This window comes from Pimephales promelas, chromosome 14 (assembly GCF_988280905.1).
Source record: "Pimephales promelas chromosome 14, fPimPro1.hap1.1, whole genome shotgun sequence".
Lineage (NCBI taxonomy): Eukaryota > Metazoa > Chordata > Actinopteri > Cypriniformes > Leuciscidae > Pimephales > Pimephales promelas.
Genome location: NC_142782.1, coordinates 14,715,539 through 14,732,702, shown reverse-complemented (window position 1 = coordinate 14,732,702; position 17,164 = coordinate 14,715,539). Strand labels below are relative to the sequence as shown.

Here is a 17,164-nt window from a genome sequence, read left to right as displayed (position 1 = left end):
TTTGAATAACAACTTGAATAACAGGCCATTTCAAACCCATTACAAATTTAACCCTTTTGAGTAAACTGTATGTAACCAGTCCTAATTGATCCACTCTGAGCGGGATTTGAACCAGCGTCACCAGCATGAGAGGCAGGCACACTTACAAGGACGCTAAAGCCTGCTCTAGCTCACCTCTTGAGACCAGGTGGGTGAGGTTTACATCCGGGTCACGGCACCGGATGGAACCCGTCCTACTCATAGACTGTAAAGAAAATATGGACATAGTGTCCGTGACATCACCCGTAGGTTTCTGAAGAGCTTTTTCGAAACCCAAAGTGGGCGGAGACCGCCGTCGCCAACATGGCAGTGCGCTTCACCAAAGTCCTTTTAGGCAAGTCATGCCACACAGCCGCCATCTTGGCAACACCTCGGGGCAGCTATTTCGGACTAACAAGACCAGTTTCCTATCTAAATGAATGGGCAGAGACTCTGCACTTTCACTGGTCACCGGGACTTAAAAACTGCATGTATAGAAACAGTAATAATATATGATGAAAATATCTGAAAAAGTTTGATGACTTTGCCCCAAAATAAGGTCTAAAACGCCTTTTTCCCCACAGGTTATACTTTTACTGCGCATGCGCAAGGGTTCTCTCGCTCTCTGTCGTGCGCGTGCTACACGGGTCTTGCTCGCTCGCTCTAGATTCCAGGAGATTTGAACTAATTCGTGGTCATCAGGGAGCCGCTATAAATCTGCGGGAGACACCTGGAACTTCCGGGAGACTTGCGATGTCTGATATTTACACAACTAACACATATAAAATCTGCCGCCTTTTCAAACAGTAACATATTTTCCGCTGTCGCAAACCACTGTGCACATGCGTCGGTGGAACCAGAAGATAGGCTTAAATGTTTACCGGCTTGACTGTTAAAAGCAGACGATTGGCTTTCCAGCGGTAGGGGTGGGGCATGTGCATACAACCGCCATTGTTGGTGTTACGGGTTTTCCCTAGTTGTATTAAGGATTGAGGAAGTGGCATGTCTCTATATAAATAGTCTCTGGCTTCACTCCCGGATAACAGAAAATGGACAAAAAGGCGGGATTAGCTGGTTATGTGATGGCTAACAGTCAGCAGACAAACGGCTAGTAGTGATTAGAAGGGCAAAATTAGCTATATAGGCCAAAAACACTTTTTTTTTACCAGACTGTAAACATTTATTTCTGCTGTAAAGTTGGGCATTTTAACATGGGGGTATATGGGATTGACTCTCTTTTGCAGCCTGTCTCTAGCGGCCAGTCGACGAATTCCAGTTTAAGTCACTTCCATGTTGGATTCTAGAGAGAGATCGGAAGGTTGCCGCTTGACCCTGCTCGAGATTGATTCAAACTACCATCTCCGGCATGGGAGGCAGCCACATTAACAATGATGGTTGAGACCCTGGTCTCCAGCATCATTAGCTACCTGACCTCTTGAGGCCAGGTGAATCTGAACATAGCCTTTGTTTAGAATTAGAACCAGTCTCTTTGAACTTGATTAAGCACCAATGACATGAAGACTGAATATAGTTATGTGCTTGCAGTCATGTTTGCAACATACCGAGGAAACTGAGCAACACAGGCAGAAATATGAGGCCGTGGGCCATGCCGAGTAGAGTGATGACCAAATTGAGTCTGAAGAAGAAGATCTGGATGAGTTGGGCTTTAGCAAATGCCAAAACAATGATTCCAGGTAGGTTGGTCATTGCAACTCCAGCAAACACCTGGAAAAGAGAACATAGACATACAGTATGTAATGGCACCACAACTAGACTGGAATAGCATAGCTGAGCATGTCTTAAAAATCCATCAAGTCTACTGTAGCATCTTTGTTGTTCTGGTACTCACAGCACTGCCCATGTTAGCTGTGGCTTCTTTTGCTCTTTCCACCTTTGTGTGGCCAATGCTGAGAGCAAATGAGCGTGTTATATGGGATACAAACTCCACCGATATACCAACAGCCTGCAAAACAAACCATCCGTTAATAATGTCGGGGATCGCTAATGACACTCATTGGGTTTATGAAATGCAAACTTGCTAATGCGTTTCTCCGACACACTCACAGTCACAAGGTTAATAAGCGACACAGCGTTGAAATCGATACCCCACAACGTCATGACGCCAACCGTATCCACGGTGATCATCACTATGGTGAGCAGGTTGAGAAAGCCTGATCTCAAGTCCATGCCGAGCAGGATACAACACACAAAGAATGTGGGGAGAAGACACATGGCAATGTTGAACAGGCCCTCGTTCACGATGGTCAGGTACTGTTCGTAATACACGTACGTCACACTGCGAAAAGAAAGAGCATAGAGATTCTTCTGCATTTAATGAAAACTTTAACATGTCTTTTACTTGTATAAAGAACTATGAAGAATTTATTTTAACAAATTAATAAGAAGTTTATTCTCTTGGACACCCTTGTGAAAAAGAAGCACACTTTAGCATACTTTTAAAAAGAGCTGTTATTATGGTTTAAATTAATGCGAATGAGTTTTTGGACGCTTAACTGCATGTCATTTTCTCATTGGCAACATTTAATTTGTACTGAAACATGTATGTCATGTATTTATAAATACACATTTATAATTATGAAGTTGCAATTTAGTACATTAAAAATATATTACATTGATGTGATATTGAATAACAAACTACAGTTAAAATGAAAATCAATTATTTTGCGTGTGCTTTAACATATGTTTGTAAACATATCAAAAATAAATGTACTTCTGTAAAGCTTTTAATTTGGAATTATTATAAAGTGTACTTTCTAAAAGTGTTTTTAATTGTGTCAAGAAACAGGCAATGAAAGTGTAATATCGTTAAAGTACACCTGAGGGGACTTTTATTTCATTAACAATATATTAAAAGTACATATAAAAATATATACTTCGGAGATCTGACGTACTCTGCAAGTGCACATTCAACATAATTAAGTGCACCAAGTGAGCCACCATGTTTTTTAAACAGGAAGAAAACGGCTCAGAAAAAAAATCACTTTACCCTTAATAATAAACAATAAACCTGCACATATCTGTTAACATGTCTAAAAAAATCTCTAAAAAGGTTTTATTCTGCATTCGCCAGAAATGTATGAAGTATCTCAAGGATTCGTGCAATTTTGCAATTTATAAAGTAGCTCAAGGACGCGTTATCATTCAATAAAATTACATTTCCCGATTATCGCATCTTATCTTATGCCGTTGAAGAAACGGCAAAGGTGAGGATGGTGAGATAAAGGAGGATTAGAAGTCGACACCTACGTGTAAGGGAAGACCTCAAAGTCAGGAGAGGTGCCGTTGACTTTCCTCATGGTCAGCGTTATGTTACGTGCCAGTTCTCTAGCCTTCTCCAGGGCACCCGTGAACTCCTGCGAGTTGACCAGAGGAGTGTGGTATGCCATAAACCGAGAAGCTGTAAATGGAGAGATGTCATGATGAATTATATGGACTGAAACACTTCAATGTGTCTTAAATGAGTTGTATGTTGGCCCTTAAACCTGGAAGAGAATTAGCATTTTACCAACTAGCGGTTTTAAGTTTATGAGTAAAATAGAGTCTGTGGCTTGGTCACATAATTTTATTCTATAACATAAATTACAGTCATACCTCAAACATTATGAACAATTAAAGGACAACTCCGGCGCAAGATGAACATTTGGTCTAATTACACATTGTTACCTATTCAACCGTTATCTGAGATTTGTTTTCATGATTGCTGAATGTAAATAGTTTTATCTCTAAAAACAGTTTAGCCTATAATGCTAGTATAACGCTAGTATATAGGGCATAGAGTAATGACAAATAAAAATCGCTTGTTATTACCACTAACAAGGCTCAAAATAGCCCCACACTAAGACGATAGCATAATAAGGGTCCCTACATTCAAACCGAAGCATTGAGAACTTTAGCCGTTTCTCAATATGCGTACTTGTCTGTTCTTGTGGACTTGTGAAACGTCATCAGTCGCTGCCCAAGTACTGTTCCAATTCAAAGTTCACATCTAGCCAAGTCCACTTCAAATCCCCGGATGTGTTCTTATTCAAAACCAATTTTGAGTAAGCCAACAAATTGACGTTCTGATTTAACAGCTCCATAGAACCTTGTCAATATTTTTGACACTAACATTGTCCACAACAACATTTTGAAGCCCCCGTGACTTTTCCAGTTGTACCGGATAAAATTAAGTAACACAGTCTCATCCCAAGAAAGACGTCATAAAACGTCAACATCCGCCGTTTTAGGGTACCCTTTAACGTCAGTTACATGACGACTGGGACGTCATACAACTGACGCTTTACCTTTAACGTCAGTTTGGTGACGAGGTAGGTTTAGGTCTGTGGTAGGGTTAGGATCCGATAACGTCATCTAACCGATGTGTAAGGGTACCCTAAAACGTATGGTCAAAAGACGATGAGACTGCGCTGAATTAAGGGCATAATATTTTTATTCACAATTTCCACTCAATAAAATATCTTTATTATCTTTTTTTTAGTAATATCTTTAAAATATTTTAAAAATGCACATTTCCTTTTGACATTTCATTATTACCATAACCATTTCCAAGTCTAGATATCACACTATTAAAATTACTTCATAAAATATGTCCATGTTTTCAAAAACCGTTGAGGCGGTAAATTAAAATAAGAAAGAACCTGTTTTATTATTGTTTTTTTTTTGTCTTATTTTAAATCATTAAAAGGGTCATGAAACCCCCCTCTTTCAGCTCAAGTGTAGCTCACAATCTTTTTGAAAAAAAGCTACTTAAATGGGCGTGGATGGCTATGAGAAGAAGGGAGAGAGTGGGTGTGGTATGGCCATCACTTTCATCGCCAACGTCCCATGCATATCAATTGTCACTAAAAAGCAGTGGTAAACCGTAAGGAAATGATAGATTTTTTTTACTAGCCCCTGCTAAATTACTAGCCCCGGCCATAGACAGTATAAGAAATGGACAGATCTCATTGGAACTCCATTGAGACAAGTAAAGCCCAGTTTTAGCGATTTTTTTAGCACTTCCGTTCCTGACGCGCAGACTCAAATCGACTCAAACAGAGCTTGACGACGTAGATGTGACGTGAGCAACCCTTCTGTCTTCTAGTGGCTGTGGCATGGGAAATCTGAATCATTCCAATCCGAAACTCAGTCATTTTGCCTCCACGTTTCCCCGATTGCCAGCAAGCTTCTCCTCCTGTCTATACGGTAATCGCTCTACTGTGCGACAGAGAGTCGCGTGGTTATGATGCAATCGTTAGCCTACTTTTACAAAAACTGCTTCTATGGGGCCATAACATGAGCTACAAGGTAATCGAGCATTTTATACATTGTCGTGTTTCTTTAGAAATAAATAAAGGACAAATGGGGTCTTCACACGCCTCAGATGTAAAGTTATTCGCTGTCAAAGCGACGCCAAAATGAATGGGAGTCGATGGAAATGCTAACGCAAGTGAAGTTCTGCTACAAGATGGCAGCTCCCGCGAGACTTCAACTTCCGGTCGATGGATTACCCCCTTGGCCCCGGCCCGGCAGGTGTCGTAATACCAGTTTTGGCCATGGGAGGCGGTACGCGGGCGGGCAACATAACCACCAGCCAAACTGCAATACACGAGTAACTCGCACGGCTTGTGTGTGTACTTGAACCTGATGTCAATCGTGTGGAAAGTACAGCCACATTTCCGTTCAGGGAAGAGTTAGAAAAATGATTGGTCGATATTATGCATGAGGAATACATTTTGGTAAGTTGTAGCATACTGTATCTTTCAACAGTGTTCGTGTTCTTTTACCATTAGCTAGTAGAGATGATCGGTTCACGTGCGCTAGGGCAGTTACTCAAGTAATGTAGTGTAACACGACCTAGGACGGTGACACAAAATAGAACGTTGTAAAATAACTCGGCGCAGTAATATCATCACTCGTAAAACGTCCTCTCCCCCCTCTCCCCGGAGTGATGATATTACTGCATAGACTGTAAAAAAATATGGACAAAGCGTCTGTGACGTCACCCATAGACTCTCTGAAGAACGGGTTTGAAGCTGTTTATGGGGGGTATGGGCGGCGCCATACTGGAAAATCTTGGAAAATACAGAATACAAAAAGTTTCAGAAAGGATACAGAGGTGGTATGATGCGTTGTGTCAGATCATGGCCGAGACATCAAATTCACTCGGCGCAGCCTGTTATCAGCTGTCAATCAAAGTTAACCGCCCTTATTTGTCATACGTTTTATATCTAAATATGATCTAAACTAACGAGTTAGAAAAAAATTCACCCCCCTCACAGTTGTCAGGCACGCAGAACATATTGAAGATTACAATAAAAGTCCATGGGACCAAACTGTAAACATATGAATTTATGCTGTGAAAACGGACATTATAACATGACGTCTGGATATTTGCTCCCTTTTGGAAAAATTTGGCCTCTAGCGAATTTTAGATGTATTGCAGTTTAACGCACTTCCAGGTAGGCTTCATCTTTCAGATTAGAATGTTGCCACTTGTATTACTGCGCCGAGTCCATCGATAAATATGCACCGAGTCGAAGTGCCCACAAGAACTTGCTGTGGTATTCCACCATACAATATAGTTATCCATTTTACACGCTTAGAAAAGCGCAACGTTTTATTTTGTGTCACCGTCCTAGGTCGAGTTACACTACTCGAGTAACTGTATTTAAATAGGTAAGACGTGGAGATGTTTGGTCGCTTCTCTGCTTGGCCCATATTGAATGAACTGGGCTAGTTAAGTGCGATCAAAGTGTCTTGCGTGCCAGAGCGATTGAGTGCACGCACTGAGGTATTTATTAACACGTCTTAGTCAAGGGAATAACATAGTTTGATATGAAAAAAATGGTGGAGTATCCCTTTAAAGTCATCCCGGAAGCCCCATTGGAAGGCCACGAGTCTCTGGCCCTGTTAAAGGAGTAGTTTACTTTTGAAAAAACTTTTGCTGATGATTTACTCACCCCCATGTCATCCAAGATGTCCATGTCATTCTTTCTTCAGTTGAAAAGAAATTGAGGTTTTTAATGAAAACGTTCCAGGATTTTTCTCCATATAATGCACTTCAATGGGAACCAGACGGTTCAAGGTCCAAAAGTACAAACTTCAGTTTTATAAGATCAAACGCTCGCCTTGCTCTGTTCTTTGGTGCACGTTCGTGACTCTTGTAAGGGAAATTTTAAACTAAATATTAATCTAACCATGGTTTATTAGTTGACCTCATTTATCTGCTAAATCTCTGAGACATATTGTACTTTAGATGTGTGTGTGTGTGTGTGTGTGTGTGTGTGTGTGTGAAACACCTGATTGTGTGTATAAATTGCAAATATGAGAAATGGAACCAGACAGATGACTAAGTTCGAACCTGACATCTATGAAGTAATCATTTAAAGAAAGTCTCCTCTACCTAGTAACAGAAGAGGCAGTAAGTGAAGAACCAATCATATTATCTTTTCTTTTTATGTATCTTTTCTTTTTGAACATATGCTTGTGTGTTTTATAAACATAGATATTTTCTTGTTTTAGACAGAGATGATTTATACAATAGATGTGCCTTTTCAGTAAATGCTGTGTCAGGGAAATTGCAAATAGGACAGACAGGCCAGGTCAAAAGGACATAAAATTCAAAGGACATAAAATTGTTAGGTACAAGACAAAGAGCGAGACATGTGTGATTAAGGGGAACTGAAACTGTGTACGAAGAGGAGGGGGTACATCTTGGAGGGTGATATTTTGTATATAAACTCTGTAAAATGGGAAGCTCTTTGCCCTTCTCATATCAGACCCTGTCTGTGTGGGAACTGCCTTTCTTGCAAGAAATAAACATGTATACTTATGACTTTCGAGATCTTCATTGTACTTTAATTATTATTTAAGATCTAGGTACAAAAATTTCCATAACACTCTCCTGTTCGAACTCGTTCAACAAAATGAACAAATCTTTTTCCGAATCAATTCGTTCGTTTCTTTCGCCGAATGAACCAAATGACTCGGAAAATTATTTGTTCATTGTGATGAACGAGTTCGAACAGGAGTGCGTTACAGAACAGAGCAAGGCGAGCGTTTGAGCTTATAAAACTTAAACTTTTTTCATTTATTTTTTAAATGAGCGATCGTTTCGCTTGATAAGACCCTTATTCATCGTCTGGAATCGTTTAAAGCCCGTTGAACAAGTTTGCAGTTTGTACTTGAAGTTTCTTTTGGACCTTGAACCGTTTGGTTCCCATTGAAGTGAATTATATGGAGAAAATCCTTGAATGTTTTCATCAAAAACCTTAATTTCTTTTCGACTGAAGAAAGAAAGGCATGGACATCTTGGATGACATGGGGGTGAATAAATTATCAGCAAAAGTTTTTTCAAAAGTGAACTACTCCTTTAAGAACCACTATAGAGAGTGAGTGCAAAATGTTACATGTACAAATTGATGTATCTCACCTATTACTTCCCCAGTTTCTTTGTCTCTAATTACAGCTTTATCATAAGCTCCCAAACCACTGTAAATGAAATAAAAACATTTTTAGTACGTGTTTTATTCTAGACATTCAAAGCTTCTATTCAGTCCTTTAGATGACCATATGTATAAGTATTTCTTACCCTTTCGGACACTGTAGGTCAGGTCTGTTGCTCAGAAAGTCTGGCAAGAATCTGTAAAACTCTTCAACACTAGGCCGCAGAACACCGTCATCGGGCTGTTCCATACACTTCTGTCTACACAAATTATTCGCTGCCAAAAAGTTTAAAATTGAGTTCATTGAACCATACACATAAACAACAAGGCTTTAGTTAACTGGCAATTTATACATAAACTCTTACTCTCATTGGCCGGACAAAATGTTCCAATGTTTGGGCCACTTGTATAGATCCGACAGCATTTGGAACCAGGGTTAAGCCAATCAATAAAGTCATCCACCCAGGAGGATGCTGGGACAGCCAAATAAGATCTAGAGCAATCAGAGAGATGGTGATGTTAGAATATGTGCTGATCAGCATATTAGAATGATTTTTCTGAAGGATCATGTGATACTGAACACTAGAGTAATGATTCTGAAAATGTAGCATTGCCATCACATGAATACTTATATATTCAAATAGAAAAACAAAACAACTAATAGAAATGTTGTCACTGCATCCTTGCTAAACAAAAGAGACTTCTTCCAAAAATATTAAAACATCTTTCCCAAACTTTTGTATGGTAGTAAAGCCATAATTAATAATTTATCTGGCTCTTTATCAGTATTATAAAGATATTTGTCTCTAATCTAACATTATAATTAGACTGAGGCAGTTTTCAAAGAATACTAAGAGGCTTTTTTGTCATAGTCAGTTCATTGTATAATTCTCAATTGTTGATGGTATCTTGCCAGGACCATGTCACTGTGTACTTTCAAGATCGATAACGCAAATCTGTAAGTTCAAGGTCTGATGTGATGCAAAGTGAGGTAAACAGTAGAGGAGTGCAGAACACAAAATTACATTTTTTATTGAAAGCGGAAAGACATATAGTGGAGATACACAGGGGAGATATATAGCGCTCACCGGTCAGAGTACTCGGTAGCATATCGTATCTTCTGGGTGAAGGAGAACTGGTCACATCCCACGCTAGAACACACTGCATTTAAGCCCTCCGCACTGGTGAAATTGAACCCTTTGGTCGTGATAAAATATGTTGGCACGCCGACCTCAAAATACTTATTGAGGTATGCGAAGTAGTTCAACATGTAGGAATCCTGGTAATATTTACACACAGGGGAAGAGAGAGACAACACTGCAAGTAATTATTGAATAAATGAAAGTGTTTTTAATTGGCATTCTTATGTAAGCAATAAGGTAAGAGAGGCTGTGCTGTATCGTGAAACGGCAGGCGTTACTTATTCACGATACAGCACTTGCCTCGAGTACCTTATTGCTTTTATAAAACGGTTGCCACACAATATTAAAAGTAAAAAACAATGTATTAGTGCAACTTTCTTGAAGTAAAATCACTAAATCCTCCCTTCTGCTAGAAAAAAATAGTCCCTGAGCGTGAACAGCAACAACGTTCCAATGTGTAAAATGCATGAAAGCTCAAATAAAAACAACATAGGACCGCAGTGTTGCGCAGCGATCAATAGAACAGTTGGGTGAGGCGGTCATAGCCGTGTTTTATCGTGAATAAAGCACAGCTATTGACCAATCAGAATTAAGGATTCGAACTAACCGTTTTATAATGTTAAATAAACTTCTGTACTTACAGATGGCATGGCCAGTTCCTGATCTAAGCCCACTTTTACATTGAACCCGAGGAACACAGAGGCACAGAACATCACAAGGAACACCAAAATCTAAGAGAACAAGACATGATATTATTACTAATTGCACTATATAAAAGCATGTAAAGAACAACAACAACAACAACAACAACAACAAACACTATAGCTTCTTTTTTTGGAAAGATATGCATGAAATTCTAGTATGGGTGGGTATTTTAAACAATGGATACTTGTTTTAGTTATGTACACATAATATTTACATTTATACAAGAATAAAATGTCTGATTCCTTCATTCAGTTATGGTTGATTTAATATTTTTATGAGGCCTAAAAATAGTAAAAATTAAATGAATGAACATTTTGAGAAAATGACGGGTTTTTTTAATAACTGCATTAGTGTCAAAATTGTTTGTTGTGTTGGAAATCACGTCAAGGACAGCTGAGGAATTTGTAAAATGTATATAAATGGTAAAACCTAACTGAAAGCCTTTATATATAATTCATTATAAAATTATTTTAGTGCATTAATTATGCCTTGTATTGTCAATATAAATAATTGTAAAAACAGTTACATTTATAACGCATATCTATTCATTGTTAAACCTTTAGAAAGCATTCAAACACGACAACCACTTTCAGATTTAACAAGAAATCTGCAAACGATATAAAAATAATTATTTTTTTTTTATGAAAAGATTTAATGCATTATAATGTGCATTATGAATCCCTTTATAATGCATTATACATAAAGGCTTTAAGTGATACCATAAAGTTTTTATTACTATAGCTTTAAAAATGTACTATTACAGTATATATCTTTTTTTATGACTTTTCATGTTTTATGGCTGAAAGTCTAGAACTGGGATGAAGGTAAATCCATTGAATCTATAAATAAAAGACATTTGAAAAGTAGCAATTCTAATAAAAAAATCATAAAATGACTGTACAGTTAAAGAAACCATAATACTGTAAAGTAGGAACGTACCACTATTACCCTGCTGACAGGGTTGAGCAGTGCTGGGGCGTAGTATTTTTTCATTAACGGGAGCAGGAAGCCCTGGTTGGGTTTGGATGGGCGTGGAGTTCTCACAGTAACACAGCAAGCTATCTCACAACGGTTTGCATCTTGTCGTCGGGCATCAAGTGAGAGCAGAGCCACAAAGGCAGTCATCTGTAGAATGAAGTCCATAAGCACAGCCAATGCCGCGTACAGGGCAAACGACTTCACCGCCGGCATAGTGCTCAAAGCACCTGCAAAGAGACAATGAGGGTGTGTTAAGTCAGCCATATACCGTATGTTTACTCATGGAATTAATCTGAACCCATTGACTGCATTATATATGACTCATTATTGCCACTATACATCAGTCATATCTCTATTTAATTAGGGTGGTACATATCTGATGCTTTATGTTTCGCTGACATGCACAAGTAAATAAAGGTCAGGCAATATAATACATGTTCCTCATTTCTATTCATAATTGTATAAACATTCTCTTGGGGTTCTCTTGTTCTTGTCTTTTATGGGATGAAGCAGAGTGGGAAATTCTCACCCAAGAAGAAACAAACAGATTCAGACAAACTGCAAAGGAGCATGCTGGGAGCCACATTTCCAAGAACTCTCCCGATGTGTTCCTCCCTCTCCTCTCCTGGTCTGCGCATATCTCTCTGATTGAGATTCAACATGGAAAAGAAAAAAAAAAGCTTTTGTACTGCTTTTTTGCATATTTATTTTAATTTAATGTTGGGGAAAAAAGTATACATTTATTTATAAAAACATAAAAAAAACAACATTTGAACATTGAACGTATTAGAGTGACCATTTAAAGCTGACCCCTAGAAGGTATGTCAGAAAGATAAGCTACAAAGAAAAACAGAATGAAGAAAGAAACATACCTGATATTCTAGAACAAAAATGAAGATGTTATCAGCTCCCACAGCAAGCACGAGGAAGGGCACCACCTGCAGAATGACCAGTGAGGACGGAAGCCCAATCCAGGCATAGAAACCCATTGAGGCTAAGACAGAGCAGCCGACGACCACAATACCACCCAGTCCGACCAAGAACTTTGAATCTACCTAAGACGACAATCACACAAGCATGGTTTGCAGAAGCAGCATTAGAATGTATTTACTTGTCAAACTAGGCCAATGGATATTTCATCTGAAATACTTTTGGAAAGTGGAGATGTGTATACTCAATCTAAAACTAAGCTTATAATTTTTTTCTGACCTCCAAAGTACATCAACTGAGACACAAATCTGAAATATTTTGAGAAAAAGCCATTTAAAAAAAATGGAAAACGTTTTTAAAAATGGGCATGTGAGTTCGTTTTTGATTTCTAGACTGTCTCATTTGAATTACTCAGAACAGTTAAAACATGCTGGAGTTTCCATTAGGCCATTGGAAAATATTATTCCGTTATTCCATAAATTGGGACTTTCCCAGTAAGCCATTAACCACTCCATTACTCACTCACCAGGATACGCTTCCAGGATGAATATTCCCCAAGAGCCACAGCAATGTAGAGGAATATGACAGCATAGCTTATCATGAATATGGGGATATCCTCTGCAGTCGTTCTGTTAATCTCATCTTCCAAAGACCTCTGCGGAGCACCAGATCATTCGATTACGACACTGTTAAACACTGACATCTTTGATAGCTATATACAGCATATGGTCAACCAGAATCTCACCTCAGCCATGTAGGCAAATGTGAAGTTTGTGTTTGGGTTTTTCTGATATTCCTGGACAATTTTGAGGAACATGCTTTCCCACTGTTGAACCACCTTAAATTTAACGTCGGATCGTCCGTAATTATTCAGGGAGAAGGTAAGGATCAGGGCCTCGGCAACGGTGTATGCCTCATCTGAAAATGTAATGGAAAGCTGAAAGTCAGCTCAGTAAACCTTTAAGACAAAGATGAGATGCTAGCAGGCAGTTTTGTGCCTTACTCTCATATCCTCCTACAGCCAGGAAGGGGAAGACAGGACCTCCATAGTCTGACATGCAACTCATGCCAAGAGCTGTGATGTCTTTAAATGATAATGGAGAGCTGTGGGCAAACAGAATGTAATTATGTTATGTGTGACATTGTTTTCATAAAACCGTTCAGTAAAAATTTCTAAAAGAAGCTCAATAGGTGCTAAATGAAATTGAATGATTCAATGACTCTCTCATAAAGACTTTGTTTGAAATAGCATACTACTCTTACTATTTATTTTATATAATAGTAGTAGTATGCTATATAGTCTCTGGCTTCAACAAAAATGCATGCTTCCACTATTGTAAAAATAGTGGATGAAAAGAGCAGTGTTCAAATTCACAAAATAGTGTGCACATGGAAGAGCACATCTTATGGATACTTTACAATGCCATGAGTCCATAGAAGTGGATTTGTGAATGGTCATGTAGTGACACAACTAATAATGGTAGGTCATATGACAATATGAGGAAAGTATTTCATCCATTTGAATTACATTCATACAAAAACATTTATTTTTAAAAGTTTCAGAGTAATTACTTATTTAAAAGAAGTCCCTCCTCAGAGTATGCGAGTATGTCATAAAGACTGTGACTGAATTCGAAGTAGCAATTAGTTATATTAGTATAAAATATTGCATATTGTAGAAGTAGTACATATTAGCGTTAGAGAAGAGTATCCTACAGAATTCTGAATTGAACCAGTTCTAATTTTGTTCCTGAATAAATCATGTATTTGAATCATTCGGTGAGCAATTGATTAAATGACTGACGCATAAAGAGTTAGTTGATGCAGTTTATGATGAAAAGCGTTTAGCATGCTAAGCGTGAAAAGTCCCAGTGCTTGAAACAACAACTGGTTCAGTGGAACTTGGAAATGTAACAGCTACAGATATGGATATGTGACTTACTTTACACAGTAGATGAAATGGTCCCTCCAATCCACCTCCTTAGTCACGCCGAGCTCTGTCATGTTTGCTTTGGCGTTTAGGTTGTCAATGCTATTTTGGAAGTACTGCGGTAGACTGTTGACAGCACAGTCTGTTAAAGAGGGGTTGTCTGGATTGAGTGGCGCATAGCAAACATCTTTAAGGCTTGCAGTTCGGTTTAGATCGTCGGACCAGAATTCAATTGCCTGGATTCTCTTCTGAAGCTCCAGCAGCTCTATGATCAAATCTGTGAGGAGAGAGAGAGAGAGAGAAAAAAAAACATACTCAGTAGGCCTATATTTTAATGACTGAAACCTAAACCTAAGATTCAGGGGGAACAGAACATTCTCAAAAAAGAAAGTATTGCTACATAACACACTGAATAGGACTGCATGAGGCTAAGGTTACACAATCCAACTTCACAGTGGTTATTCCAATTGTGAATGAGTTATATACAGAAAGCTACTGTATAAGCAAAACCTTTTTCCAGTGAAATTCTCACTGGTTAAGGACAGTATGCTGGACTTTTGCAGTCATGTGGTACAATGGACTGATCTATCTCCATTCAATCAACAACTACACTGTAAAAAAATATTGATGGTTTAACTTAAAAAAGTAAGTAACCTGGTTGCCTTAAAATTTTAAGTTCATTGAACTGGAAAAAGTGAGTTAATACAATGAAGGAGATTAATTTAACCATCAGAAAGTCAAAATTATAAGTTATCTGAACTAAATAAATTATTTAAGTTGATTTGACAAAAGAAAAAATGTTGTGATTACTACACTGTAAAAAAATATTGTTGGTTTAACTTAAAAAAGTAAGTAACCTGGGTTGCCTTAAAATTTTAAGTTGATTAAACTGGAAAAAGTGAGTTAATACAATGAAGTAGATTAACTTAACCATCAGAAACTCAAAATAATAAGTTATCTCAACTAAATAAATTATTATAAAGTTGATTTGACAAAAGAAAATATGTTGTGATAACAAATCTTGAAAATATTTTTTACAGGTAGAACCCATCCTACACCTTTTTTCGATAATCCACTGTAGATTACAATACGGAAAAGATCGGTCCCTTCTTCTCGTCAAATCAAGTCAATTTACTGTAATAACAGTATGCGTAATATATAGATATGGATGGATGGATGGATGGATGGATGGATAGATAGATCTAAATATGCGTAATATATTACCAACCATATTGGTAATAAGAATTTGATCACAAACAAATTATTCTGACACACAATTTAAACAATAGGAAGTTTTACCTTTAGAGATGATGCCACTGAAGTTCTGTTGGCCAAAGAGTAAGGAGTCATAGGAGTGGCTGGGCCGGTTTGGAGCGGTCAAGATCAGCTGATTGGTGCGGTAAAATGGATCAAAATGTGTATCATGGAAGTTCTTCTCACGCATGGCACGACTTTCGGGTGCTGACCAGAGCTGGACGGGATCGGTGGTCAGTTCTATGTCTTTTATTCCCACTGTGAATGCTATCACAACCACAAGGCAGACCAGAAGCACAGACAGAGGATACCGTGCCATTAAAGTTCCCCAGGTCTGAAAAAGAGACCCAAGGAAGTCCTGAGTGGCAAGACTGGCTTTGTCAGAGCACTTAACATCTTTAGGACTGATTTTACGGTTAATCTCATTTTCGTTTTGGTCCTTGGTGCTCTTGCCCTTCCGAGCGCTCCTTGACTTTTGGTAGCAGCTAGTGCACTCTAAAACTAAGTAACACATAAAAAGGAAAAAGATGCAGGCAAAGACTGCGACACAGATGACAAGGACGCCGTTAAGTCTACCAATCATGAAAGGTTTTGGTATAGGTGGTGGCGGTGGTATAGCTGGACAGGATTGCTCACAGTCCTGACAGGAACAGGCCTCACCCCCTGTAGGTGTCATCTCGTTGCAATTCAGAGCCTTCCCTGCGAACGGATATGTTCCTTGTGGAAGTCCAGCCGTCTGTCCTTCAGGCAAGAGCATGAAATTAATATCCAGAGGAGCCAGTCCATTGCTTGAGTCACCCTGGAAATCATACCAGCGTTGCGGTGTGCACAGAGTCGCACCATAGCGGCCACACATTGTGGCAATAGCGAACCCTCCGGTGGACGGGATTCTTACGTTTCTGCAGGATCTAAATGAAGCATCTGAGAAGTTGGTGGACATGTAAGCCTCGTAACCGACCACAGCCTCCTTGGCAATGCCAGACGGCTGCGTGATGTTCACGGTTTTGGTGATTGTTAAGATCTGACTTTGGTTGGGGCTGCAGGTGGTGGCACAGTGGAGATGTGCAAAGTTGTCCGCGCAGGATGGGCATCGGACCAGCAAGGCTCTGGACAGCGTCAGGCTTCCCTCTAGAGATTTGAGCTGCGTGTAGGAGCAGCATCCCAGTGTTTGACCATCACCGTTGGCTAACATTGGGCACACAGATTTGAAAAGTTCATAGTGGGCTCCCGTCACATTAACGGCTTTTCTGTAGTCCTTACAGGGTACCCTCGGGGGAATAAGAGCCCCCTCCACAGCAGGGTTTCGGCCACAGTCCTCATAAAACGAGCAGTAGCCTGGTTCATGTTGAGCACCGGTGAGAACCTGCAAAAGACAGAGATAACATAGATAGGGATGTAACAATCTGTAGTTTAATCAAGTGTCTTAGATCTGTATCGAATCTTTAGCACTCAGAACTCAATCAAGGATTTTTCCTGCTGAGTTCAGTTTTTTGCCTGCATTTACATAAAACATTTTTCAATGTTTTTTGTATGAAAAAAAAACAACGTTTTGATATATTAAAAAAATATATTCCTGTGAATTTTCCACATCATTACTCCAGTCTTCAGTCACACGATCCTTCAGAAATTATCTGATTTGCTGCTCAAAAAACATTTCTCATTATTATCAATGTTGGAATCAGTATTGCTTAATATTTTTGTTGAAATATTTTTTTAGGATTCATTGTATTTTACAAAAAAATATTGTTGGTTTAACTTAA

The 17,164-nt window shown here is 38.8% G+C and overlaps 1 protein-coding gene across 2 annotated transcripts in view; it reads right to left on the bottom strand.

Moving 5' to 3' along the window:
• The window catches only part of npc1l1 (NPC1-like 1), a 28,606-nt gene that overhangs the window by 1,281 nt on the left and 10,161 nt on the right, over window positions 1–17,164 (bottom strand). For both annotated transcript variants that reach the window (XM_089119464.1, XM_089119463.1), the window contains exons 3-19: window positions 15,450–16,767; window positions 14,163–14,427; window positions 13,224–13,324; window positions 12,966–13,138; window positions 12,747–12,875; window positions 12,163–12,345; window positions 11,820–11,934; window positions 11,252–11,517; window positions 10,249–10,338; window positions 9,554–9,744; window positions 8,831–8,958; window positions 8,612–8,741; window positions 8,453–8,511; window positions 3,286–3,436; window positions 2,083–2,314; window positions 1,868–1,981; window positions 1,581–1,743 (exon numbers count right to left, since the gene is read on the bottom strand). In XM_089119464.1, coding sequence (XP_088975590.1) covers window positions 1,581–1,743; window positions 1,868–1,981; window positions 2,083–2,314; window positions 3,286–3,436; window positions 8,453–8,511; window positions 8,612–8,741; window positions 8,831–8,958; window positions 9,554–9,744; window positions 10,249–10,338; window positions 11,252–11,517; window positions 11,820–11,934; window positions 12,163–12,345; window positions 12,747–12,875; window positions 12,966–13,138; window positions 13,224–13,324; window positions 14,163–14,427; window positions 15,450–16,767 — 3,808 coding nt within the window. The remainder of the gene's footprint in view (window positions 1–1,580; window positions 1,744–1,867; window positions 1,982–2,082; window positions 2,315–3,285; window positions 3,437–8,452; window positions 8,512–8,611; window positions 8,742–8,830; window positions 8,959–9,553; window positions 9,745–10,248; window positions 10,339–11,251; window positions 11,518–11,819; window positions 11,935–12,162; window positions 12,346–12,746; window positions 12,876–12,965; window positions 13,139–13,223; window positions 13,325–14,162; window positions 14,428–15,449; window positions 16,768–17,164) is intronic.